The sequence below is a fragment of the Grus americana genome, chromosome 1 (assembly GCF_028858705.1).
Source record: "Grus americana isolate bGruAme1 chromosome 1, bGruAme1.mat, whole genome shotgun sequence".
Taxonomy (NCBI): domain Eukaryota; kingdom Metazoa; phylum Chordata; class Aves; order Gruiformes; family Gruidae; genus Grus; species Grus americana.
The window spans coordinates 76,869,866-76,897,324 of NC_072852.1; the positions used below are offsets into that span (position 1 = coordinate 76,869,866).

The 27,459-nt window shown below is 42.5% G+C and overlaps 1 protein-coding gene across 24 annotated transcripts in view; it reads left to right on the forward strand.

Moving 5' to 3' along the window:
* PPFIBP1 (PPFIA binding protein 1) overlaps window positions 1-27,459 on the forward strand; it is a 119,667-nt gene that overhangs the window by 84,748 nt on the left and 7,460 nt on the right. For 5 of the 24 annotated variants that reach the window (XM_054812845.1, XM_054812843.1, XM_054812844.1 and 2 more), the window contains 18 exons: window positions 654-746; window positions 1,243-1,335; window positions 3,075-3,189; window positions 4,706-4,738; window positions 6,070-6,131; window positions 6,873-6,957; window positions 10,004-10,161; window positions 11,106-11,236; window positions 12,790-12,843; window positions 14,009-14,069; window positions 15,190-15,219; window positions 16,408-16,579; window positions 18,078-18,110; window positions 20,412-20,553; window positions 20,833-20,961; window positions 21,634-21,784; window positions 22,664-22,775; window positions 22,922-23,010. In XM_054812845.1, coding sequence (XP_054668820.1) covers window positions 654-746; window positions 1,243-1,335; window positions 3,075-3,189; window positions 4,706-4,738; window positions 6,070-6,131; window positions 6,873-6,957; window positions 10,004-10,161; window positions 11,106-11,236; window positions 12,790-12,843; window positions 14,009-14,069; window positions 15,190-15,219; window positions 16,408-16,579; window positions 18,078-18,110; window positions 20,412-20,553; window positions 20,833-20,961; window positions 21,634-21,784; window positions 22,664-22,775; window positions 22,922-23,010 — 1,743 coding nt within the window. The remainder of the gene's footprint in view (window positions 1-653; window positions 747-1,242; window positions 1,336-3,074; window positions 3,190-4,705; window positions 4,739-6,069; window positions 6,132-6,872; window positions 6,958-10,003; window positions 10,162-11,105; window positions 11,237-12,789; window positions 12,844-14,008; window positions 14,070-15,189; window positions 15,220-16,407; window positions 16,580-18,077; window positions 18,111-20,411; window positions 20,554-20,832; window positions 20,962-21,633; window positions 21,785-22,663; window positions 22,776-22,921; window positions 23,011-27,459) is intronic. The other 19 variants (XM_054812848.1, XM_054812849.1, XM_054812850.1 and 16 more) reach the window with 14 other exon arrangements.

Here is a 27,459-nt window from a genome sequence, read left to right on the forward strand (position 1 = left end):
CCCCTGAAGAGCTCAGATGTGAGTTGGTGGTGGCTCCGAGTTTCTTCCAAACCAGGCTGAAGTTGCAAAGCTCCGATGTAGTGGTGCCATTGGTGCTTAAACACATATGCCTTTGTGCTTGTAGAAACCAGTGTTGGCTCTTCCATTCAGCCCTCAGTAAGAAGGGCTCATTTGAGTGGCAGAAATGTGGATTTACACTGTAATCGCTTCATATTTTGAAAAGGCGGGTGACGGCTGGCGAGCCCGGGATGGGAGGGACTGGGAAGGGGAGGATGTGCCTGCTGCCTATTGAAGGACGGCTGCCACGGTTTTCAGTTACCCACTCGTGGTGGTGGACATCCAAGCAGTTGAGAAGCTGGGGGGGCAGGAGGCCTTTCTTGGCCCTCAGCACAGGGAACACAACTTCAATTTATGTCTCCATTTGTCCTGTGCCCTCTTGCATTCAGTGCAGTAATGCAGAAACTGAGAAATACAGTCCCGGGATATCTAGGAAGCTCTGAATTGTGTGACTTAGCTATGGGTGGTGTGTTTTTGTGTACAGAGTGCCTTTTATTGCTGCTCTGTTTTTATGGTCCGACCCATGGGTAGCTATTGTTGTCTTTCGTTAACTGAATTTCTTCGTTGCTTCTGATCTTGTTTTTCCCCTTACTCAGGATTTGATCCAGGAAATAAATGAATTGCGGTTGAGAGTGGGAGAAATGGACAATGAAAGACTCCAGTATGAGAAAAAACTGAAAACAACCAAAGTAAGTGAGGCTGAAGGGGAGAAGCAGAGATGGGTGTAAGTCAGGCTTTAGAAGTTTCGCTCTCTTTCCCCCCGCCCTTGCCTGCACCCTGCAAAGTCCTGAGCACACTCAGGCCCAGGGGTTTTATGGTACTCAGCAACAGGGGTTATTTCCAAATTTCACGCTATGGTTTTCAGATCTGGGCATTGTTTTTTATGAAGGATAATTTACCATGCAGCTGGCTGTTAACAGTAAATTTATTACCTGTTTAGACCCTTGTTTCACGTATGTGTCAAGAACACCAGTTGCAGTACTTAAGGCGTGTGCCATAGGTGAGACCAAAGCTGAGCATTTATTTTCTCCTAAATGTGCTAAAAATCAGCCACTTCTGAAGAGAAAGCATTCACCTAAGTAATTCTAGCAGCCTATTTCTGTAAGTGTCTAACTTCTCTTTGCCATTTAGCCTTGTCTCTTTTCTATCTATAGTTTTCTCTCACTGCTCTGTCTCTGTTACCAGTCTTTAATGGCCAAACTTTCTAGTATGAAAATCAAAGTGGGTCAGATGCAGTATGAAAAGCAGCGGATGGAGCAAAAAAGCCAGATGCTAAAGGTGTAGTAGTTTCTGGGTAACATTGGGCCTGTTTTGAATCCTTCATGTTCCACTGTTTTACAGTCTGTCTTGCATCATGCTGTCATGCTCTGTTCTTCATAAATTGCCATGTGTTGGTATGCAGTGCAATATCCCCATTAGATGTGGAAAGCTCTTTATGTTGATATTCCTTGTAAATAGCTTTAATATTGGATGGGAGAGGATTTTAGTGTTGTGAACTTTGCATAGGTTGCACATAATGGAATTGGACTTGGGTTAAAATCATTCATCTTCCAAGAGAAGATTGCCTCTTCTGTAGCTTATGTCCGTTATTCAAATGGAACTTTTTTCTCACCTTTTTAGAGAAAATTTATTCATGAAAACTAGCTTTTTATACTGTTCCCTCCCCACGTGTAAATTTACATATCAGGTTTCTAATCGAGGGGAAGAAATACACATCAGCAACCACACGCAGCTCTAGTTGCCCATGGGTGTAACAGCAGCTTCTCAAGTGACCAAGAGATGGTCTTGTTTTGGAGAAGCATGGGTCCTACACTGGCAGAAATCCCATCAAAATCAGTACCAAGTTAGAGCACTGGAGGATTGTATTACCCAACCACTGTTCTGGAAGAATCTTTGATTTCTTGGCAGTTTTAAGATTGATCTATATTTTAATGATGCTTTAGAGCAAACAGGAACCAATTTCAGGAAATTCTGTAGTCTGGGCCGTAGTTTGGGTCGTGGATATCACTATATATTTGCAATAGATCTTTTGAGGGAAGCTCAGGAATATACCTAAGCCACAGTATTCTAGTTTGGCTTATTCCTTTAAGGATTTAAAAATTCAGTTAGAAGCTGTAAATGCCAAAATCATGAGTCTTGCCTTGTTTTGTTTACAAACTGAACAAATTAAATTTTCAGTGTTGGGTACATTTGCACTGAGGGTCCTGTCTTGATGATGCTGTAGCACAAGATATCCTCGGACATCAAAGAAACATGTTACTGAACTGGGTAGGATTAGACTCAAATTTTAAAAAGTTAAATGCATGGATCCATGCCAGTCACTCGCTAGTGCAGATGGTTAGATCTAAGTTAAAATTTGACAGCATTTATCTAATACACCCCAACTCCCCCAAACACCATCTGTCTTATTCCCATGAATCTCTTAGCTTCCTTTCCTAATGCTTGATCAGCAAACCCAAATTGTGGCAGAGGTACCACATTTTCATCTGAACCGCTTTCCAGTATGTGTTTATGTGCTTGATGGTGTCGTGATTGATTTTTCTTTGATAGAAGCAGTGGTTATTTCTGAAACTGTCCTCAGCCTGGTGTAAGCACAGTTCCATAATTGTCCAGCTTTGAACATGCAGAATGCCCTATAAATACCAAAATAAGTGTTCATGGATTTTAGCATTCAGCCTCATCACCTGCACTTTTTCTGTCTCTGCAAGGTTAAATAAATAAAACTGCTTTTTTTTTTGCTTTACTCTTTCTTTTTTAAGTTAGATATAAAATCTATTTTTAATTATCACTAAGAGCGACACTTTCAGACCGTAGTTTGCCCCCTTATGGACTCAGCGGTCTGTTGTGATGTTCAGAGGCAGTTTGGTGGGTGTACCCTCAGCCAGTGTAAATGTCGGGGGGGCCTTGGTCGTTTCTACCGGCTGAGGACTTGTCCACTGTGCTTCATAGGAGGGACTTTTGGAAACATCTCAGATGCGTGTGGGAGCTGTCACTGAGTGGTTCTGTGTCTGTTACAGGATGAGCTAGCAGCTTTGAAAGACAAACTAGAGCAGAAGGAAGCTGAGGTAAAAAGGTTGCAAGAAAAACTGGTTTGCAAGCTGAAAGGAGAAGGAATTGAAATACTGGACAGAGGTAAGAAGGGAGGCGCTCTCACTGCGTCCTCCTCAGTCACCTCACCTGAGGTCATGTACAGGAGATAACAGATAAAAGCCTCAATTTTCATATACTTTCTGTCTTCGTGTTTACTTTTAATATATTTAGGGAGTGTTCATGATGCAACTGCTGAACCTACTGTCACAGCAAGTTCTTGATCAACTTTAAACTAGCCTAAGTAATCACTAGTTAGCTCTTTATGTGGATTGCATAGTGCCTCAAAAGATGCGGTTTATATTGGCAAAGAAATCCTTAAACTAATTTTAACAAGTTCCCCAAAAAGATGATATTGAGAAGGAAACTTTCTGTGTGGGTATTTATGCTGGGCTTTGCTTGTACACCCCTTACTGGTAAGGAAGGGGAAAAGCCGTACTGCAAACCAAAGTTTGATGTGTACCAGCAAATCTTCAGTGTGGACCCAGCCATAAGTAGGTGAAATTGAGGATTGATTCTGGATTTGTGCACTGGTTAAGTCTAAATCCTAATTAAGCTTGAATTAGCACAGAAATTTTACGTGTCAGATAATTCTTTTATTTGCTTGCAAAGAAGAAACAGTATTTATTTTGGGGAAACTTAGATTTGGGAACTTACTTAAAAATAGAAGTTTTTCTTTAGAGCCTCACAAAAATTTTCCACAGACTTTTTTGACCTGCTGCAATTTTATTTCTGAATATATCTCACTGATAGTTATCGCTGATTTTAAGATTGTGCTTTTAAAGTATGTTTTTTAGAAAAATAAAGCCACAAGAGATTAATTAGTCTCCTCCCCTGACCTGAGGAGGAAAATGCTGTGTGTAGATTGTCACATTTTATTTAATAAAATGATCTGTTTTCAAAAGCACTGCAAAAGATCACTAAAAGTGACCACATTGAACCGTGATTCCTTTTTTTTTTTTAAGAACATTTAAATGTGAACAAGGTCTGATTTCATTGCATTTATGACTACTTACGTGGGGCTTTTCTTCCTGGGGGCTGCTGTGTGCGTTGAACTCCCATTACCCTCTGGTTCTCAGCTTTAGTTTAGTATTCGTTATAACTCAGCAGGAGATCTTCTGCCATGATGAACCTGTTTTTTTTCTGCTTTGGACCAATATTAAGTAATGTTGTTTGCAGATAACACTGGTTATCTGGCCCATTAGCTGAACTGTGCTTTCTGAACAAATATGTGTACATTATCACTTAGTTGGCTTTTGCCAGTAAAGCGTTAGCTTAAGAGTAATCTATTGGCATAAGCCTTTTCTGAGGCCTTACGAGTGAAAACGTACAGTTGAAAAATACATCCTTGAGACAGGTAGTTGCGTAGGAGAGCAGTGAGACTATTTTGTGTCATTAGGAACATTAGCACTGGGGGAGTGCAGGTTGAAACCATGAACTGCTTGCTTCTGCGATAATACATGAGGAATAGTTGACTCCTTAAGTATCAATGTTGTCTTAAAAGTTATTTGATGTTATAACCTTCATGCTAATTTCAAATCCAATGGATTTTCCTGCACAGATGAAAATTGTAAAAAGAAGCTCAAAGATAAAAGTAAGGTTTCTGGTGTCTTTCCACAAAGCATTTGCATTTCAGAAGTGCTTTCCAGAATAGCTTTCTGCATGTGTTTGCAAAACCGCTTTAACAAACATTGTTAGGTTGCATCATCTATAACCCTTAGTTACACTTACAGTAACATTTGAGAATAAGGGTGGATATATCACACTTGAACTACAAAGTTTTCTGAAGAAAAGCTGATAGTCAAAGAAAGATTTGGTCTCATGGAGACTCACAAAACAGTTGCCTCTCAATGAAATGCAGTTGCAAGCCAGTAAACCAGATTTTCAGCTAGCATAACTGAGGGAAAATCATTGGAACTGGATCAGTAGCTGTTTTAGTCCAATGTGTCTAAATGTCTTTCATCTAGAAAGCCGGCCAGGCAGCTTGTTTTCTTCTTGCATTTCATTAAGGAGGAAAATGTTCTTCCCACTCTGTTTGTTTTCTGAGAAATTTTAGGAAGTTAAAACAAGGTAAAATGCTTTCTTGCCTGTGAATTTGGCCACCTGCTTATGTTTGTAACAAAATTTTAAGTTTACCTCATTTATGCAAGGCAGAATCTTAGCAAAAATGGAGATTATTTCCATTTTTGAATTTCTAGTCCAGAATGCCTCCAAAATCTAACCTCGTTAGAACATATGTTTCCATGTATTTACACTTCTTTGTAAATAAGGATTATAGATGAAGCGCAGAACACTGTCATCTGTATTAGGAACCTTTTCCACGTCTGAACTACAATATGTGTTCTAGCATGACTGCTCATCACAGCAAATGCTTGTATCATTCCATTGTGCTGTCCTCATTTCTACATCCATACTGAATTAAGACTAAGCATCACTGCACAATGCTTTCTTCATCATATCCATTAATCCTATTGCTTTGTATAGTGGGTTTTTGAGATGCCATATGGGGTGTTTGTTGACTGTTGTAAGGAGGATGTGTTTTATTGCACTCCAAATGTAGTATTCTGTATTTTGGACTTTTTGTTTTGCAATTATTTGATGATTTGAAAGATGGAGATAGTGAAAGTCAAGTAGTAGTTTTATTCTTGACTTTTCCATTTTCCTAAGGCTGGGGAGGTGGGTAAGGAAATTTCCTGAATTTCATCATTTCCTTGATAAAAATGTCAGGAAAAAAAAGATTTTGAAGAAAAAAGGTTTTCTTCTATGTATTTCCATCTAAAATAGAATTTATGTGGCTTATGTTTTGTCTTTTAATTTGTAAATTTACTCTCAGATATTACCGAGTTGCTTCTACGTTTTTTGTTTTTCTTATTTCCTTAGACTGTCTTATTTAAATTGACTTAGAGAACTGTATTCTGTTTTTAGATATAGAGGTACAGAAAATGAAGAAGGCAGTAGAATCTCTAATGGCAGCAAATGAAGAGAAGGTAGAAAAGTCATTATTTTTTCAGTAATCATTCATCAGTTTGAGTTAAATATCTAAGAAAATCTTCACATATGAACTTGTCACAATTCAATTAAAAAATCAAATTTGTAAGAATCAGTCTTTTGTTTCAAAAAATCAGTTGTAAGAATCACTATAGGCAGAAGCACTGCAGTGCCTTTAAGGGACTATACCTGAGCATTTATGAGCAGTCACATGTACACAGAGTCCTTGCACTGTTGTGTCATTCAGTTTGGTGCAACTGCAATTTACACCGTGTTCTGAAAATGTAAAGAGTTCCATACAAGTCCCATGAGATATCACAGGCTGCGTTTCCAAAAGGGCTTTCTGTAAAGTATGAATTGTTTTCATGTATGATTTTGCACATTCATATGCATGTGCATTTTGTAGGATGTTTTCTTTTGATCACCAAAGCGCTAAATCCTTTGATTACTGCTTTCTTTGTACATGGCAAATGTATTATACTCTACCTTTGACTTAATGAAGGAGCTGAAATCCAGTTTCAAGGCTGGGACAATTCTGGTGATTAACCAGATGATAGTTTTTGCTAAATACGAGGTTTGATATTTCAAAGCCTCTCCAGAGTTCTGGGTCCTGTCCCATCCACACTTCACATTCCTTTTAGTCTCACAAGCAATTAAACCGAAGAGTATCTTAGTATTTGTATTGCTTATTTTTGATTTACTGAAGGAAGAAGTACGGTCCCAACTTTCCTTTATTTTAGGATCGGAAGATAGAAGAGCTTCGGCAATCTCTGAATAGGTACAAGAAGGTTCAAGACATGGTGATATTGGCTCAAGGTAAAAAAGGTATTGTACAATTAAAAAAAAAAATAAACTCTGCTCTCATTTAAACTCTAGGTGCATTGTGGTAGTGCTATGTCAACTCTTAGACTTACTATCTTTGGAGGCATCTCTTAGGTAGAGTAAAAGCCAGTTCTTCAACTGGTGTGAAATGGTGAATTGCCTTTTTTGTCCAGGAAGCTGCACATTTGGGTTCTGTCCCATTTACCATCTGGTAGTAGTAACTATTATTGTCACGTTGCTTATTTTCCCCTTGTAAAATTAGTTTGAATATGATAAGCTCTCAGGTTCTTTCCATAGCCTCCTGAAATGCCTTTCAGGGCTGGCTGCTACATTAACTGCTAAAAATTGCTGTTCCCCCCTCTTGCATGTATTCCTGGGGAGGGGTTGGTAGCTGAGCAGAGCAGTGCCTGAGCACGCGCATTCCTACAAGCCAAACCAGCACCGCCCCAGCGGCTGCGCGCGCTGTAATAGCAGTGCCCAAGAGCTGCAAAAATGTCCGTAACGAAGTGGATGTGCTGCCAGGACTGTGTTGCGATGACACGCCACACCTTTGGCATGTAACGAAGCCTTCACAAACCACCACGCGCGGCAGCTGTGGAACAGTTCTCCTTCCTTACCACAGTGGGGGGTCAGGCTGGCTTTTCCTACCAGTCTTTTTTCACACACCCCCAAAAAACCCACCTTCTCTGCCATCAGATAATGAGCTTAACTGTGCGGCTGAAATGGTGGCTGTAATACATACCATAACACATAATGGTCCATTCCATATATTCCAAGACTGGTGGAGGTTTCCAGATCCAGGAGCTTCTGATCTCCAAAGGCAATAGATTTTGAGGGCAATGGTCATCAGTTTGATGTAATTGCACTGAATACCCTGTCTCTCTCCTTCCTCCCTTAAAAGAAAAGCAGAAGAAACACATGTAGAGCGTTACACTGTAAGGGTTCTGGGTTTTCAGAAAACAGATGTTAGAAAATTAGCCTCTCCCTTTACAGCAATAATCCTGGTCTATTTGCATTATAGTCCTAGGATGGATTTTTTTCCCCTGCATCGTCCTGTTCTTTCAGTGCTCAAGTTGCATTTTGTAGGTCACCGTCCTTGAAAGACCTGTCCCCAGCAAATTTTAGACATTAGCATTCTGATAATGTATGCACGTATAATATATGCGCAACTTAAAAGTCTGTGCGGCAGTGTTGTATTACCTTGTTAGGGAAACCTCCTTTGTCATTGAGTCCTCTGAAGGCCAACCTTCACACACAGCCTTCCACAGGCCTTGAATTGATCCGAGCCCATTGCCTGAGCTTCTTTAGGGCAGACAAGGGCTTGTGGCTTTTGTTGGCCGTGCAAATGTTGGAGGTGGATGATCTTCCTAGGAGAGGGATGTAGGAGCCCCCAGGGGTCCTTTCAAAGAGTGAAGATTGTCAATAGCCAGAAATGAGCAAAGAGGCAAAATATGTATTTTTGTGGTGGTGGATTCACGTTTGGCGTCTTGGGCCAAGGCAGGAAAAGTGGTGGGCAGAGCCCCATCTGGACACGCTGTCAAGACTGGGGGTGAGACTCAGGGAAAAGATAGGTTCCTGGGGCCCCTCTTTGTTTCTGCCAGGCTTTTGAGAGGCCACCCCTGTGGGGAGGCGGTGACTGGAACAAGGAGATCCTGACCTCTGCTCCTGAGGGCACCAGCTAATTTGCAGGGCTGCATGAAAGCCCTCGGCCATGGTCTCCAGTGGCTTGTCCTGCTCCCCGATGAGCACTGCAGTCCTGAGGTAGGCGCAGTGGTGGGTTCAGGAAGCAGCTTCTCTTACTCCAACATCATGGACGTAAACAGGATGGGAACTGCTGTGTGCCCGGAGCATGTTGGGCTAAACACTGGCTTGGCTTGACCACGGGTCGCACAGGGAAGCATTTTTGCCACCACTCTGTTAATAGGTGGTTCCCTCTCCCTTGTTGTAAGGGAGTTGAGATCAGGCAATCCTCATCGTCTGTGGGCTTTGGATCTCAGTATGTACGGGCTTTTCCTTTCTCGAAACCAGCACTCAGGGGAACTAAGGACACAGCTGCATGTCTTCAATCTGCCAAGGCTGGGAAAACACATTGTGAGTGAGGGAAGAGGTAAGGTGGTGATGAGGGCAAAGCACCATACTGAGCGTTGGAGGAGTAACATTTTTTAAATAGGTATTGCTCTTTTGTGCGGTGCTATGCCTTCAAAGACAGGAGGATGTTAAAACAGACCTTGAGTCTCTGGGAACTGTGCTTCATGGTCAGTTCATGGAGCAAAAATGGGCAAGAGAGGCTTTTGCTGTCAACACACTTTGGCTTGTATTTGTGTCAGATCTTTGGCAATGAGTGCTAGGTTTCTGCTCACTTTTTAGACAGGATTGGTTGCCTTTAACTTTTTCTTGTCAGGGTCAGTACTCTGGTATCGATGATGAGTGTGGAGGTCCAAGCCTTCTGGTAGTACCGAGGCAGTTCAGGAGCAGCAGGTCACTCACTGGGAGCAGAGGATCCCAGATGCTGGTGCGGGCTACGGCATTAACTAAATAAGACGCACACTCAGTTTGTGGCAGTCTGCAAACGTAATGTAGTCACTTAAAAGCTGGTGTTAGACTCTTGTGCAGTGGGCTGCATTTTTCCTGTGGTTAACTTGAAGATACCATAGAGACGTCTTAAGTTTCAGGCAGACTTGACCCCCTGGTCTTTCCCTAGTGAATAAGGGAAAAGAAGTAGTTAGACTGAAATTCCAGAACACAGGACAGGAAATAACTACTCCAGTTTATTAAGGTTGTTGAAACTGATCCCACTAAATGCCCTGAGGGCATTTGCTGGGCTTTTTGTTGTCCTTCCTCTGCTCCAAACCTGCTATTTTGTAGTGGTTGAATTGGGAAGCAATATTTCACAATGACTCTCCTTCTCCTGTTGTAGTCTGTCCTAAAAAAAAATAAAATCCTAGCCTCTTCCCTTCTTGACCCATAAATGAGCACACCGCTGGGCCTTGTGTGAGAGTGAGGGTCATCATGTATCCAGCCAACAAGTTTCCATCTTCTCTCCCTTCAGGCAAGGAAAGTGACTGTGAAGACTTCTTCAATTCGGGGTCTGTTTCCACAGTTTTATTGGACACACCAAGTCTGACTGATGCAGAGAAAAGCCCATCCCCAACCCCAGTAACAGCATCTCCAATCCACGATGAGTTTAACATGAATATTCACGAAGAGGTATCTTTTTTTTCCTCCATTAATGCCATGACTCCTTGAAAACATTGCTTGTGCTGGTTTCATATTGCACATGCCAAAGCTCAAGTTTCTGAAAAGATTTTTTTCTGAGTTGCATAGTTTTTAGTAATGTCCCATATCCTTTTGGAGAATGTAGTTTTCTTGTGAAAGGTGTGGAGGAGTTTCGTTTGAGTTCAGTTAAATTTGTGTTTCTTAATAATCAAATGGGATCAGGAAACAGCAAATATATGTATTTGTCATAAGGATGGATCTAAACTACTTTTCCTATCAAACATAGGAATTAATTTTCATGTCAAATATAGCTATTTTAGGAGCTGCGTTTAATTTTTCAGGAGCTTGAAGTAAACATGTTGGGACTTATTTAATATATCCTGTCTTATTTAAAAGGATGCAATCATTATTACATCCATTCAGTTAAGTGATAAGTAAGTTGTGGTCCAGTCTCTGATTTTTACAATCGCATTTTCCAGTAACAAAGCTGTAGATCTCTTCTCTTAAAGCTCTGAGTCAGAGCAGGGACTTGACTTAACTAAGCAGCATGAACACACTATGAAGAAAATGAAATTAAACTAAACGTTTAGCAGTGTTTTTGTATTCTCTGAGTGGCTGAGGACAGGAGTCAACCTGAAAAGTGAACTACCCTTCATAGCATCTGTGGTAGAGATAGATTTAGCAGGCAACTTTGGGAGACTTGTGAGATTTTTGTCCGTGCTGTAGCTTATCTGTGCAGTAGTTCATGTTTGAGCATCAGTGCCATATTTCAAGTAGTAAATCATTGTATTCCAATGGAAAGAAAGAAAAAAAAATCACTTTAAAAAATCTTATTTCAGATCCTTCTTTTCATAGTTTATCTGTTAGTCTTTTTTCGTTTGTGACACTTAATTTCAGCTCAAAACAGTGTAACACGTATTCTTCATTCTTTTTAGAATTCCTTACAGATCCACACCAGTATTTTACAGATTTCAATCCCTTCTTTTTCATCAACATCCAAGAGCTCAGAAACTGTTGCAGAGAAAGTGAAAACACAGCCTAGGTCAGATCCTGCAAGTGAAATGAGGTATTACTGTTTCCATGTATTTTTCAATTGTAAATCAAATATTCCGTGACGTTTAATGAGAGTAATAGTCTGTCAGTTACTGTATTGTCAAGTCATTAAGTCAGTTAAACAAGGCTAGCATTCACTTGACTAGCTATGGCAAACTAAGCTTGTGTTCATGAAGTGCATTGATTAAATCTTTTTCAGTAAGCAAGTATTAGTTTGGTTGCTGTTGCTTGTAGCAGTACTCATACTGTTTACCAGCTGCTTTGTAAGAAATGAACAGAAGGAGAGAAAAACTGATCTAATGTAATGAAGGACGCAGTATCATTATTTTTATCTAGGTTTACATCATCTAGGTCTGGCTGAGATAATGTTGGCTGCGCTAGCACAAATGCGTTCCTTATGATCTGCATTCAGACATTTTCCACAGTTGCTGAAGACTGGTGTAAGGCACTGCCAAAACTGCAACAAAAGGACTGTCCGGCTCTAACCTTAAGGTGTTAATGGAGCCCCAGAGGGAAACCCAAGCGACATTTCAAAAGATCAGAGAAAGAAATATCCTTGCTGCCATCCTTTGGCATGATGAAATGCAAAGATATTTCTTTGCTCGCTCTTACGAGAGCCCTGTCTGAGATTTTGAAAGCTGCATTAAATGTGTAATGTCCCAGGGGAAGCCGGGGTGGGCATGAGTGGCTGCACCCCGGGGCTGTGACTGAGCTGTGGCACCCAGGGGCCCCCATGCCTGAGCCCAGTGGCAGCCTCTCCTGGGTGAGAAGTGGCTGTCAGCTTCCTCCAGCGTTTCTGAGCCTGCACCCTCCTTGTCCGGGTGAGGAAACCCAGCCCCTGCAGATCTGGACTGGCACTGCAGGGAGTACTGAAAAACACACTGGACTCACAGCTAGACAAAGGCCATGCTAGGGTTTTTTCTTCTGGGTCCAAATCCCTGGCTTTATCTAAATGAGTATCAAATACTAAGAATCCAGAGGCAAGGAAACCTTGTTGGATTAAAACCATCATCAATCTTGATGTGAAAAATCAGTGTAAGCACAAGTTGATGTGTGATCATTCCAGTTCCAGTCAAGGAAAGCATCCTACCCAGAAGACCAGCTCTGCTTGCTTTCTGCTGTGCTGCGCCTCATGCAGCTCTAGCCATCGCCAGCAGGGATATCATCATTCCCGTCTTGGAAAAAACCAAACAAAGCACTAACGTGCAGCAAAATGCCCCACGCTGTGGGTGACTCACAGGAAGCCAGTGACCTCTGCTACTTGGTGCTGCTGCACACCCTGCACATGCTGTAACCTCTGCATTTATTTATTTAAGCTGAATAGTGCAGTATTGTCATCATCTTACAGTGTGAGTTGTCTTTCCTGAGGCTCTTGAGCTCACCTTTGTCCTTTATCTTTTACAAGACTTGCCACCGTAGAGGGGAAAATTTGCCATGTGTTAGTACCATAACAACTGAAGTGAAAACAGGATAAAGCAGGCTGAGATGAGGTTTCTGTATCAGCAAGGTATTTGGATGAGGGATCCCCAAATACCTTACTTTTTTCATATCTTTTTGTTTTTACAGTGAAGGAAGATCAACAGGTTCCTCCCCAGAAACTAAGCTGTGTGATAGTCCAGTGTAAGTATCATAATCAAAAATGTTTAGGAAACATATTTATATGTGATTGTCGACTTGAACCCCCCCCCAACGCACCCTCATTTACATATCTCATGTAAATATGTCAACTAATTCTAGCCAAAGTGATATTTAGTGGTGGTAGTTTTCTGCTCATGTTCAGTGTTTTTGTGCTTATTATTTTCCAGTGCTTTATCTGTGCACGTATGCAGTTAATTTCTTTTACAGTGTAAAGCATCACTAATTGGGTTGTAGACTGTCAATGTAATTTGAAATTTACAGTTTTTCATAGTACATGCACACATGATTTGCTTTTTTGTTTTGATAGTGTGGGAAAGGTGATCAGCTGACTACAAGGAGAAAATAATTTTACTTTCTGCCACACGGCCATATTCCCGAGGGAAATCAGTGGGACCATTTATGAACTCAAAGTTGAGTCAAAGTGATTTGTTAGTAAGGAGCCTAAGTCAACAGGGTTTGTCTGCTACACAGTGTGAGGCTCAGCAGCTGTTTTTATTCTGAGTGATTTAGTGCCACGAGAATATTCCTAAAGCCAAATTCTACTCCCCTTATGTTGGTATAAAGATAGGTAACTTCGTAAAATTAAATGAAGTTACTCTGAATTTATACCTGGTTGCGGGAAAAACTTTAATGGTAACTTTCTTTTCAACCAGACTTAAGTGTTCTAGACTGTAAGTCCCACCAGAAGTTGGGAGATATCTGATCTGGAATGGAAAATGGAACTGAAGATAAAATACTAAAACACACAAGTTTGACTTAAAATGCTTGGCTTCTTTAAGGATTAAATTAGTCAGAAGCCTGTTGCTAAAAATACTTTTTTTTCATAGCTTTTGTTTATATCACTTCCTTTGCCTGTATAACATCTGCTTGTGCTTCTGAAAATACAATGTTAAATAAGAAGCGAAAAATATCCAAAGGTAGGCATCATGTCACTGAAGCATTAGCAGCAGTAATTATGATGTGGAGGTTCTTACAGTATCTCAGCAAATTGTGTGGGTATCAATTGCCTCAATTCAAAACGTCTTTTGTTTTTGGTATATCTCATCATGTATTATAATGCTTTCTTAAAAGCTGATTCCTGAGAGCGTGTTTATCTTAGCAAATTTAATTCCAGTAACTTGGCTTGGTTTTTATGTTGTTGTTTCAGAACTTCTTCACTGCAGAAGTCCAGCAGTCTGAGCAGTTTGAGAAAAGAGACATCTGAAGTGGTTGGTTTGGTCTCTTACTTCCTCCCATCCCCTTAAAAATAGAGGTGACATCTCTGTTGTGGCAGTGACCTTGTGGATGCTCTGTTGTTTTCTTCTGAGAAACTCTGTGTCAGAGTAGGGCTCCTCATGTCATGTGTTAGGAATGGTCATGCACATGTGACATCTTTCAGATTTTATTAAAGGAGAAAATCTGTCCTTAAAAACACAAGTGCTCTAATTTTTTCTTTTTTTCCATGAAGCATTTACCTGAGACACTCTTGCTATCTTTTTTCTCAGTTAATGAAGTTGTTGGATTTTATTTCTTTTTTGTAGTTGGTACACCTTTCTGATTTAAGACAAGAAGAAAGTACGTCCTACTACTACTTCCTACCTGTGTTTAAGGCGAATAATTTTGGAAGGCCATGTAATTAATGCATTATAAAATCCAGTCTGGAATGACTATGTTTTAAGGGGTCAGGAACAAAATACTGAGCCTGTGTATGTCTGGTGATAGCTTCAATTTAGGTTTCTCCTGAAGTGACCAAAAGCAGCTAGCCTCTAACAATGTCATCAGATCAGGACAATTCCTGTGCTCTTTTTTGACGGCCTAAACTCCTAAAAGCTCCTGAGTTTCCTGATACCTAAGCCGCTGAGCTGCGCCTTATAGCTCGGGAAGGATGTTGACAGGATTGAAAATGTAACCAGAATTTGATGATGAAAGCTAGAGTTCATGGGTTAAGGAGAGGGGTTTTTTTTGATTTGGTTCATTTGGACAGCCAAGGAGTGGAGGCTGTGAATGTTTTATCTATTGGCTTCTACTTCTACCCTGTCTGATCCCTGCTTCCCCTCAGCCAGCTGCGCACATTAGTGCCTTAACAGTCTGCATGTCGCTAATTATGTACACAGCTAATCCTTGACAAAGTAAACGGAAGCAACTGTATTTTCATGTCAGCTCACTGACCTCAAAAAAAGCAAGAATTAATCTGTGTGAAATACAGCTCTGATGAGATTTATTTGGGGGAAAAAAAATAGGCAGGAAAGGGTATTTCAGTCAGAATTTAGCTCAGGGTAACCATAATGAATTGAATACTGGCTATAAACCATGAATTTTGAAATGTCTGTCTTAATCTTTCCCAAACAGGACAGAGACTCTGCACAGAAGCCAACAGAGGTAACATGTGTGTGTGTGCGCATGCACTTGTGCATGTGCATGGAGAAACAAAGGTGTTGAAGGGCTCAGTTGTGTGAAATTGCGGCATGCAGTTCCAGAGGGGGAATAGCAGACCTGCGGACAAGATAGCGAGGAGTATGTGATGGTTTATCACCATCACTTCAGTGTCAGGCTTATAGAGTCTCACAATTCTTGTCTTCTCACACACGGATTATCTTTCAGTCTGGTTGAGCACGAGGTTGCCATCTAAGCTAATGTTTCCGCCACATACTCTACCATTAGATAATTAGCAAAGCTAATCATTAAGTATTTTACTGACTCTGTAATTACCTTTGATTAGTGTCTCTTTAAAAACCTTTGGCTTTCCAAATTGTTTTCTGTGAGTAGCAACTGTGTTCCTAAAAAGACTGTCATTGCAGAACAGTTACCCTACGGTACTGTATGCCCATAGTTTGCATGCAACAATTACTACTTATAGGAAGACCTGACCAGACCTCAGATACCACTTTTAGGGTGAATGCTGCATCAATTCAGGAAAAGCCAAAGGATCATATTTGGATTGTGAATGGGTTTGCTTCCTCCTTCTTTTAAAGAAACAGTGAAAAAACCAGCAAGGTTAAAACTACTACTTTAAAATGGTTAACTGGTGTGTCTGATGTCTGTCCCGGCATTTATACTCCTTGCTTGATACTTAATTTCCTCTCAGCTTTGGCAGTGGGCATAGTAAATTAACTCATTAATTCTGAAATTGCAGAGCAGTGATAGATAAAACAAGCTGTCTGACACTTGGCAGAGAACCGATATACTGTGGAGGTCTCGTCTGTCTGTTTGCTTCCCACTCCCCCCCACGGTGGGGGAGAGACAAACCCTGGAAAGCTGGAAAAGTTCAAAGCCTTCCAGGACTGTATTTTTACCTTTTCCATACCCGTAAGCCAGCCTTGCAGAAACAGAAACATCTTACAGAAGACGTGTTACTCTTAGAAGGTAGTGATAGTAATCCTGGATCCTGAACATGTTCAAATGAGGATCTTGTTTATGTTTTCCTATATGTCTTTTACCTTCCGTTTTCTTGTAGTAACAAATGAGAGGGACTCTTCAGATGATCTGTCAGCAGTCACTTTGCAGTCTCTCTCAGAATGCCTTTTGTAATTCCCTGATATTGAATCTTTATTTCCCCAACTTGAGCAGGTTAAACCTCCTATGGAATGTAATAATTTTGCAACCCTCCCTCCAAAGTCTCCTTCTCATGGTGGCACAGGCGACGAGGATAGTTTTGGTACCCGCAAAGCCAGATCTTCATTTGGACGAGGCTTTTTCAAGATAAAAAACAACAAGAGGACCGCGAGTGCCCCCAATCTGGGTAGGTATTGTGCACCTGCATGCAGATTCTGTGTATTTTGAAGGGTCTTAACAACAGCTGTAACTGTCTTAAGAAGCAGGCAGGCCAGCCTTAGTGGTACTGTGACTTGGTGGCATTTCTCTCAGTAGACTGTTTGGAAAATATCAAACAAAACCAACAAAACAAAACCACAGAAAAAAACCCTCACTGATGTAAAGAAGTATTTGATCTGTTTCGACCTCTGCTGTGGTATCTCCCCTGGGACCTTTTAGTGGATTGCTGCTGTTTTGAAATGCTAGCTGTCTGGCAGTAGTTCACACATGGGATTCGTGGGCTTTTGTTTCCCCTGCTTCCATCCTCAGCTTATCTTTTATAAGATTTTCAGATGTACAGAAACAAAGCAGCAGCACTCAGTCTTCCTCTTTATTTTATGTGTGTTTAAGCAGCATTGCAAAAGAGGTGGTGACAGCAGGAACAGGATTGACAAGTTATTCAAGCTCATGTTGATTTTTGGACCTGTAATGGAGGGGGAGTTGTTCTGGTATTGTCATTTGATGACAGTTGCACGTGACAAAGTAGTAAACAAAATGTTCTGCTTAACGCAGAAGGCATTGTTGCCACCAGCTGAAATCCTCCTTACATTCACTGGTCTGCTATAGTAGTCTTTCCTCTGTTCCAGTTTAAGCATCAAGTGGGTCTGTGCATCAGATCTACTGCCATTCATCTAAAGTTTTTGGCTTTCTCTTGCACGAGATTTAGGAATTTAACTGTCTTTCAGAAGCCCGAAGGGGATAGCTTCTGCTTTGTTGAGCAGAAGAGTCTTCTGTTCTTACTTACTCAAAGACAATTTTAGACTTTTGTTCAAAAGAAATAACATACTTATTTATTATATATTGCCCATATTTGCCTGTGATGTATAGCATGGGAACTTGCTAGGTTACTTGGAGTAGCTGTGCAGTCTATTCTGAGGGTTAGACTCTTTGCTTTGGTTTATTTCCTGTGTGCTTTTGTGTAATCACTTGTTTCATCCTGAAATTAATTTGTCCAACAAAGTGGAGTACTTGTAGCTGTCATAAAGGATTGGAAGATGGGCCATCTAGATCAGGGTCCTGTGAATTTGAATAAGTTGTTTGTTATCCAGATTTCAGTGCTTCCATCTGTAAAGCTGGTGTCCAGGTACTTGCCACCTCGCAGGAGCCTGCAGGAGTCACCTGCCCAATGTGTCATGGAGCAAGTGGCCTCCCTGCACCGAAGTGACTGCGATTCTGTTTTACTCTCTCTACCATAGAGCTCTACTGCATTTCTTTTTTGTGATGGGGGGGGGGGGTTAACAGTGAATCGGTAATCCTAATCTCTGTGTGAATTCAGTGTTGCGTGTAGCGCATGCGTCTCGTGTACCTCCCTCCTTTTGTCTTGTATTTTGCTGACGTAAGTTTTGAACTGTGTTTTACCTTGTCCCTCTGCGTGTTCTCTCCCGTTGTGCTGCGTGTGGTTATGTGCGTTGTTTGGATATCTGAAGATCGCAGTCGAAGTGCAAGTGCACCTACTTTAGGTATAGTAATCCTGCATGTCTGCCTGTACCAGCGCTGTGTTGTATCTGCTGCTAACAGCTGGTTATGGCTGCACACTTTTCAAAAAAGAACTAGACACCAGAGCTCTGCATCGAAACTCTTGTCCATCACTAAAAGGAGTTTTCATGTAACATCTCCCCTCTGCTAAAAGTCAGCTGCGCCATTTCTTGGTAACCGCTACTAATGAGAGAGATTGCGGGTTAATTTGCAGAGACCTTTGCCGTAACTTTGAGCACAAAGTTACCCACAGTCCAAGGTAACAGGTGAGAATCGGTGGTGTTTAAAAAATCTGAGGCACCTTTGTGCTGTTGTCTGTCCTGGAGCCCTTGGAAGAGCTTAGAGGTTGGTGAAGCAGGGAATGAGGTATATCTCCCAGGCATTCACCTAGGGGAGTTCTGAGGGGAAGGATACATAATTCCTCTTCTAAGATGTAGTCATATTTACTATATAATAAACGAATGAGAAATAATTGGGTCAGATGGGGATGGAGCCATTCACGTAGTAAAAACCAGTCTCGTGATGTCAGCGTTCCCTGGGTGGTTCTGGCAAGGGTGGGTAACACCTGCAGGGTCCTGCCTTAGCAAGCGGAGCTGTGTCAGTCAGGGTGGTCGTACAGCCACCCTGCGTGCCCCTCGCTGGCGAAGAGACCAAGCGCTGTGGGCCCTCTCGGATTCTCGTGCGGCCCCTTAAGTGTCGGGGTTGTGTCAGTACATGAAGGGGAGTGAGGGACAAGAAGCAAATGTTGCAATACCCGCAAATCTCTGCTACTAATGCACCCAACCTTGTCCTGGTATTCTTTCTCTAGAATGCTGTTTAAATGTGTTTTTTCTAAGCTAGCACTTTTTCTTACACAAGTAAAGCAGAAACCACAAATGCAAAAGCCTGGTTTGACGTTAGTGCTGTCTCTCACCAGCAGAATCCCTGTATTTGATAGCACTCAAACCAAAGTGCCCAGAAATCATCTTTTATGTGACCTTATTGCTTCACTGCAAGGTTTAACATCTAAAGCGTTGGTGGAAAATGGGATGTGTTCAAATGTATTCTGACTGAGTCACCTAAACTTTGCCCGGCAGAAAGATACGCTGGCAAAGCCTGTGGTTTGTTGCTGCTCGTGGTACTTTGTGGCCACCTCAGCGTTAACTCTGTGGCCTGAGACCACATGTCCCAGCAATATCTGTTCTACCTTGATTCATGTAACTTGTTTGGTTTTCTCCTGGAAGTCCGGGAGTCCATTTGAAAACCAAACAATGGTCAGCTAATTACACAGCCATGTTAAAAGACGGTAAGAATGGTTACAGGCCTGACTGTCAGCCTGCTGCAAGCTGCCTTGCTACGGCTGCTTCATCTGAACAGGCTCGTGCTGTCACTGTTCCTCAGCAAGTAAGTGGCATAAACTCCACGTGGTGGTTTTATTCAGCTGTCTGGCACTTGCTGGCACATCTCTGCTTACGTAGCCTAGTAGATATTGCAATTCTTTTAGTTTTCTTTTTAAATTATCTTAAAATAATTTTCTTCTTTGTTAGTTTAGCTTTTACTAAACAATCTTGTGACAACTTCACTTTTGGGAACAGGAGCCCTCAGGTTTGTTGTCATAGAAAACAACAGCTACAGATCAAAGATCTGATGCTTTTAGAGCGGGTGGTAATGTGTAGGGCATCTCAGAGATGTTCTACGCGTCCCTTGAAAGAGAAGATCTAGTTCAGACAGAACCTGAAATCCCTGGTGTTTCTCTGCAGAGGAACCAAATATTCCATGATTTGCAGAAGTGAGGGGGAAAGTTGCCTCCTGCTCCTGGGGCAGGAGGAGTTGTTTGTTGCTGGAATTTCCTGGATGGGGAACTTACGGGGTACTGCAAGTTATTAGGAAAGATACCTGCAGGGAAATTATTTTTCTGTGCTTTGGGGACTCCTGGTTCAGTGTCCTGCCATGGCACTGAATTGTTCCTCGGCATCCACGTGCCTCAACTCTGTCTGGAAGGACTGGAGAACCACTCCCCAAGGAAGAGTAAACTTGGGATTTAATTCATGGATTGATTCACAAGGTGGTTTTTGCCCACCTTGAGATGCAAGGCACTTAACTGGTGCAGAGCATTGCCTTGGGCCCAGTCAGGCCTGTGAAGGAGGAACATGTGTTGTTTCTCCTGGATTTTCCCATCCCTCTTTGCCCCATTTTCTTAACGTGATGGCTTTCAAGAATTTTAGCAAGAGTTGTTCCCGAGTTCAGGAGCGTGGCTGTACAGTCCTGTGCAAGGGAGTGTTGATGGGGCTTTTACTTTCTAACAGCTGAAACGGAGAAGGGATCTGCAGATCACTTGGATTTGGCTGGCTTGCCCCCTCGCCCAAAAGAAACGGAGAGTCTACAGATGACGCCACCTTCTCCAGATTCCAAGAAAAAGGCCAGAGGGATCAAGAAGTTATTTGGAAAGTAAGTAAAAGATGAGAAATGACTGTTCTCCAGAGCTGGGGCTTGCATGGGGGTTTGCTGGGAACACATCTTCCCTTTTTCTCCCTCCAACCTATGGCTCCGTGCTTTACTGTCTCAAGAGCAGGACCCAGTGTGGCATTTGATGGAGCTATCAGCTGGTTAGTGGGGGTGGAGGAAGAGCTACAAACCCCGTAGGAGATCTTACCTATATTGGTTTTAGTAGTAGAAGCATGCCTTTTCCTCAGCCAAATGCAAATATGCTTTCTTCCTTTAAACTAGACTTAAAAGAAGTCAGTCTACAACCTTCAACCCAGATGACATGTCCGAGACGGAGTTCAAAAGAGGAGGGACAAGAGCAACAGCGGGGCCACGACTAGGCTGGTCTCGAGACCTGGGGCAGTCTCACAAGTAAGACGAGTGGTGCAAAGTGTGCTGGTGCTGACCTTCCCAGCAGCTCCACTTGAGCACAGGGTCCAAAGAAGCCCAGCGCCAAAATGAAATGTCTCCTGTCCTGGCATACAGAAGCAGGCGGATCCAGGCTGTTTTCTCCTTTGAGAGATGGTCTTTGCAGGGTTGAGGTTGGTTGCGTGGTGGGGTCCAGCTGTGAGTGGAGCCTTCTTTGCCCATGGCTTCACAGGAGTGCAGCTGTGAGGCCACGCAAAGCTTGGTGTCAGCCCTCACACGGCAATGACAGATACTCCTCTGGTACGTTTCCTGCTGCACTTCTGGGGATTAAAGGCTAAAGTAAAATATTATGGTCTTACTTCAGAGTTTTAGCCACCCTAGGCAGTGGAGGTGGTTGTCTCAGTGGTATTAATAGACTGTGTTTATTGTGATAGTGGCAGGACATCAGCAGCGATCAGCACTTCGTGGTGCTGACAGTTCAGAAGTAGGGACACCCTCTGCCTCACGAGGCTCACCTAACAGCTGACTGTGATGCACGTTCTCCCACAGAGATTGTCCCAGCTCCCACAAAATACTCATGAATTAGGCTTAGGTTTTGGTTTTATCATATGAGAATAGGAGATTTGAGACACGGGATTTATCAGTCTTTTTTTTTTTTGGTGAAATCTTCTGTAGTGAGCTGGACATGCCGTTCGCAAAGTGGACGAAGGAGCAGGTTTGTAACTGGCTCCAGGACCAAGGGCTAGGCTCTTATATTAGTAATGGCAAACACTGGATACTGTCTGGGCAAACACTTCTGCAGGCTTCTCAGCAGGATCTGGAAAAGGTGAGAAATACTGGAAACATTGCTTTCAGTTAAATGTACAAAAAATTGCTATTTCTGTGCATGCAAATCATGTCTGTAAGGTGCACCCAGTAAAAAAAATAAATTAAAAAGATGCATTTTTAAAATTTTATCATCTGCAGCAATGCCAAATCTGTTTCTTTTTAGTTGAAGTTTCGTAGAAATGTAATGCTCTGTAATGAAACTAATAATTACAAATATGTGACTTAACTTCATTAAGCGTGGATATATCAGTACGCTATGCCACTTCAAAAATATGCACACAAGAGTGCCTCATTATCATATGGGTTTGTAGATTTGTTAGTACTTGCGTATGGTACAGTTATTTTATGCCTGTGTGAGAAAGGTGTAAAAAGCTGCTGGTTTGGTCTATTTTCTGCACGTTTTACACAAAGAGGAATGAGGATATGTTACACACAAGGATGATCAGTTTCTTTGTTGAAATTGTTATGAAATTGTTTATGTCTTGTTTTCTAAAACTAGAAACATTAAAAAAGTTGATTCAATCTCTACTTTGAATCCACAGTATTTGCTAATATTTGAATTTTCAGCTTTTAAAAATCACTATCCTCACCTAATAGTAACCCTGTTTTCTCAATGAGGGAGTGGGCTCATTCAAAGTTGTAGTTATACTACAACTGGAATAAGAAATGCACGATACGGACATAGTGAGTGGGCCTTTCCCTAGTGCTGAACATGTGCTAAAATGATGCTGATATTCAGCAAATAGAAAATATACCTGCCAAGTTACCGGCAAGTGCTGTAACAAGGTGTGACTCTCTGAAACCATTTGTAATTCAGCAGAGGGAGAAATAAAACACAGTATTGTCTCTAGGTTTGCTGCTTTCCTTCCTTTCACAGGAGCTTGGGATAAAGCACCCACTGCATCGGAAGAAGCTTCAGCTTGCTCTGCAGGCACTCGGGTCTGAAGAGGAAAACAATCATGGAAAACTGGATTACCACTGGGTTACCAGTAAGATTTTTTTACATTCTGAGGCAGAAACTTTTGATGGGGCTTCCTAATCATGGCTAATTTGGGGCTCAAAGAGTGGGAATAACACTAATTGGTGCTAGTTAACTTGGCTACCACACTAACATGAGTGTCTGTCTCTGCCTTAGGGTGGCTGGATGACATTGGCCTCCCCCAGTACAAGACCCAGTTTGATGAAGGAAAGGTGGACGGCCGAATGCTGCATTACATGAGCGTGGTGAGTAAATGGCATTTCTTTTCCTGACGTTGTGTTTGTGTTCTTAGTTTCTCCCTACTTTAATGCACACTGCTGTACCTCCAGATAGCTCACTGAAGGCCAGGTGACCCTAGAGAGACCTGCTATACACTGTGCCTGTTGTTGTGACTGCATAGATACTATATTCACTTCTCCTCCCTCTCCAGCCCAGCCTCCATCTTCCTCCTGCTCCTTTTGGGCCAATTCGCCAGCAGCAGCAACCTTTTTGGCACCCCACGGTACCAAGATCCGTGCCCTACCATGCACCTCTGCAAGCAGCCTTCTCCCCTTCCCACATTCACCTCCTCAGCCTCCCCCAAGCCTTCCCCCAGCCCTGGCCCCAAACACGCCCTCCAGCTCCAAACACACCCTCCTGCCCCTGCTATAAGGGAGAAGGGGTGAGTCCAGGCAGCAGCCGGCCCCGAGAGACAGCCAGCTGTGGCTGAAAATGAAGTGTTGCCACAAGCCACCACCACCAACCTTCTTCCCCTCGGCCCTCCTGTGCAAGTGGCTACTGGCCAAATCCTGGCTGGCTCCACAAGCAGCCTGCTTGTGGGGTGGAGGGGATCTGTGGTTGCTTGGGCAGCTCTCGTGTCAGAGACAGCCGTTCTCAGGTCCCTTACAGGCATCTTATGGGATCCGGTGTCCACAAGGAGCCAAAGAGCTGGATCGCAGCGATCTGCCTTGTAGCTTCCTAGAGCAGAAAGTTGACACCCGTGTGGAGGTCAGCAGACCATCTGTGCGTTACTCTGGGCCCGTGTTGAAAGTTTTAAAAAGGAATGTAAAAGCACCATGTGGTCGCCATCTGTGCGTGTGAGTTTTGCCCCAGATGACTGGATCTACTGAAAGGAAGCTAAAGTTGGAGCTTACTCTTACTTGCTCTCGCAGCATCGCAGAGGCTACACCTATGCACGTGTAGTGTACCAAAAGTACAGACTTCAACAGCTAAACATCTCATGTGTCTCATGAGACTTTCTGACAATAATTTCAAAGATGTTGAATGATTCATAAATCAGGTCTTCAAACTTTCTGGATAATTGAAGGGAGAAGGCTGAGGGAGGTCAGAATGTCAGAGGCATCGCTACTGCTAGAAGGATCTGCCAGAATGCCGTATTTGTCTGTGTGCTTCATTGCAGTGTTTAAAGGACCCCCTGAAACTGTGGGAGGTGTCCTGTGTTAAGCTAATGCTAACAGCTGTAACCTATAGAAAACAGAACACCGGATACTCACCTGCAAGTATTTTTTATATTCTCTCCAGCTTTACAGATGCTGTCTTAAGGTGGAAGACCAAATATAGTAAGCAAGAGCCCAGACTCATGCATGAGAAATGAGCAATCTTGTGCTTAACTGTTGTGCGTGACACCTATGTGCTCAGGCAGCGTTTATAGGTACACAAAAGCGTGCAAATTCTGTGGTTGCAGTTCATGCAGCTGGGCCTTTGCTGTTCAAGTTGTTATTAATGAAAAGAAGTAGGTAGAATTTTTTTTCTTCAGTGAGCAAACGTTTCGTCTACTTACCTATTCATGTGGATGCTTAAGTTAAGAAAACGCAAGCAATTTCCTTTGAAGAAAATTGCAGTTTTAAGAACCAACTTGTTTGAAAACAGGCTGCATTTAATAGCTTTTTTGCATAATGTATTTCAAAATGCTTAGCACCAGCGTCAACTCCCACTTTACTGCCGGTCAGGTGAAGCCAACCCAGCAGGTTTCCTTTGTGTAAGGTCTCAGCTAAGATGAGAAAAGACCTTTGTTCTTCTCTGGAGACACAAATGCAAACTGAGGATTGCCAATATTAATTCCGTCTGTATAACAAAGGAGAAGTCAATCGCACTCCTGTTCTCTCATGAACCATGCCATGGGCAGAATAAAAGTGAGCTTTTTGTGCTACATTTGCATGTATTTTGTGTAGGCTTTACAATAGCCCCAGGAGGAAGCCTAGGGTTGATCCATCTAACTCTCCTGTAAGACAAGCGCAGTGCAGCTGAGGAACCGCAGACACTGCCTGGGACTAACCTGCCTCAGCTACCTGGCATGACTTTGCTGTTGGGTGCATTTTGGTCAAATCTTAAATCTTGTTGCTTATGTAGTGTGGTTTGGTGTTTGCTTCCTTTAGGTTTTTTTGTGTTCGGACATTTGTATGAAAGTAGGAGGCAGTTTCTTTCTTCTGCTTCTTAAGCGTTGGAGATCTGATGCCAGTAGGCTCCACTGAGCTTGATGTTGTGTTGGGAGACTTTACCACTGTATTACCTGGATGAGGATTGAATGCAGATAAGATGCAGCATAGACTGTATTGTAAGGGAACTTGTATTATTCAACAGTCAGTCTTTTTTCTATTAAAAAAGAAAGAAAAATAATAGGTGGACAGAGGAGGGATGTGTAGCAGGAGCTTTGCCTTTTAAATAGATATTCTTTCTGTTACTTCCCTTTAATTGTAAATCACTAGGGATATTTTTAGGCAGAGTTTAATCATCAAATTGTAACAGCAGCTTCAGTGTAAATGATCAACTAAATACAGCTATATGCGAAGCATGAAAAAAATACTTTTTAAAATCACATGAAGTTACCCTTACTTTTGCAAAACACAAAATAGAAACTCTAAGATTAGAGTTTATTTGGGCAAGTGAAGAATTTAGTCTTAAATATTCGGAAAAAATAGAGTCCAGTATTTGTAACACATAAGTTATGCTAAAACGTGTTAAGCCAGGTTAACCCCGCACAAGGATGCATAAATTTTTCTGTCAGCCAACTTGCACCAGTAGAGAATTGGACTTTGAGACACTTAATGGCCTAGTTAGGACTCAATTAGTACTGAAGAGCCTGCCTTAGCAGGAATGCAAGTCTCACAGCATGTGACCACGCTTGCAGCGCACGGGAGGTTTTTCTTTTGAGGCACTCCTCTGGAACAGCAGCAGCAGCAAGCGAGCTGGGAAGTCTAGCCAGGCCCGTCACATACTCCTCCTTACAAGCTTTTCATGACTTGGCTTCTTGAATGAGAGAGAATCTCATTGTTTTGTTCTTGAAATGCTAAATTTCTGGGGCTAGTTGTTGGAATGAAACCAGAGGGGGGCAAAATGCGACATCTCCTGCATTGCTTAGTTTGCAAACCTGTGAGCAGGTCAGGGTGTTGGGTAGCACCAACAGCCTTTTTTAATCTGTGAGCTTCATCTAAACCTTCTGTCTCCTTTGCCTTTGTCCACCACGTGCATCCTGTGAGTTGAGCCCCCTTGGGTGCCAGAAGGCTCTGTCTCTTCCCTCCTCAGTGGTTTGAAGGAGCCCCGAGTACAAAAAGGAGAAGAGGGAACTTTAATGGACCCAAAGCAAAACTCCTACTTGCTACTGTAGTCATGAAGGGGGGAAATCATCTCTCCCGGCTTTTGACATCCAAAAGCTACCTGTCCAGCAATCCGTGCCCTGTGGTCAGTGCAAAAAGAGGGGCACTGTGAGGCACCATCTCATTCCTTGGCATGGTACAAATTGTCCTAAGAGATGCTGGACGCTTTCTGTGGAGACTGGTGGGAGCCTAAAGAGCTGGTCTGTGCGAGCTATAAAATAAGTTCCCCGTGAGATGAATGTTTAAGCAAGAAACATTGTGAGGCTCAAAATTTTGGAGAAAGAACCAGCTGCTTTTGTTAGTATCACTGATGCGTTGCAGGGAGGAGTGTGGCCGCGCCTTTGCAGGCTCTAGCCCTGCGATGTGAGAGAAGATGTGAGAGAAGTGGCTCATCCCATGCTGAAAATAGTGTGGTGTGAAGGCACAGCCAGGTTGCCTTGCAGTGCCTTGTCACAGAGCCAACCTTCAGGCTGCCCGTGTGTCCAGCGTGCTCCCTTGGCACGTCTGAGGGGGAATTGGTGCTCCTGGCCAACCTGCCCTCCTTCCCTCGAACTGTAGTGGGTGCATGTGGAAGGTAGGAGCTACATGGTGATGGTGAGCTGCAGCCAAGGAGACTTAAGGTGAGCCCCTCCACAGCCTGGGTGTGGTCACCCTTTCCATCGTTCCATCACTTGTGGCAAGCATTTTAGAAAATACTTGTCATTTGCAGTTGTGGGAGACAAACCTGACACACCTTCTTATTTTTTTTCTTCCCTCTCTTTTTCATTCTAACAATACAGAATGCCTTGATTTTCAGGGTAATTTATTGTTTTCAGTTAAACTTTTAGCTGGACACTTGTGATATTAAAACTTTTGGCCAGTTTAAATGCAAATGCCAGGTGAGTCTGATATGCTGTGTTTAGAAAGTTGTCCTGGCTCTAATCAGATCGCTGAGGATGTGCCATCTCACCCTCTCCCTTCCTCATTACCGGTTTCTTGTACTAAGCTCCGTACCCTATGTGAAGAACATCACTCAGGAGCTAGTACAGAGCAACACAGGAAGCTTTTTTTTTGGGACGGATGGTTTGACATTAATCACGTGTCCGATGTATTAAAATCTTA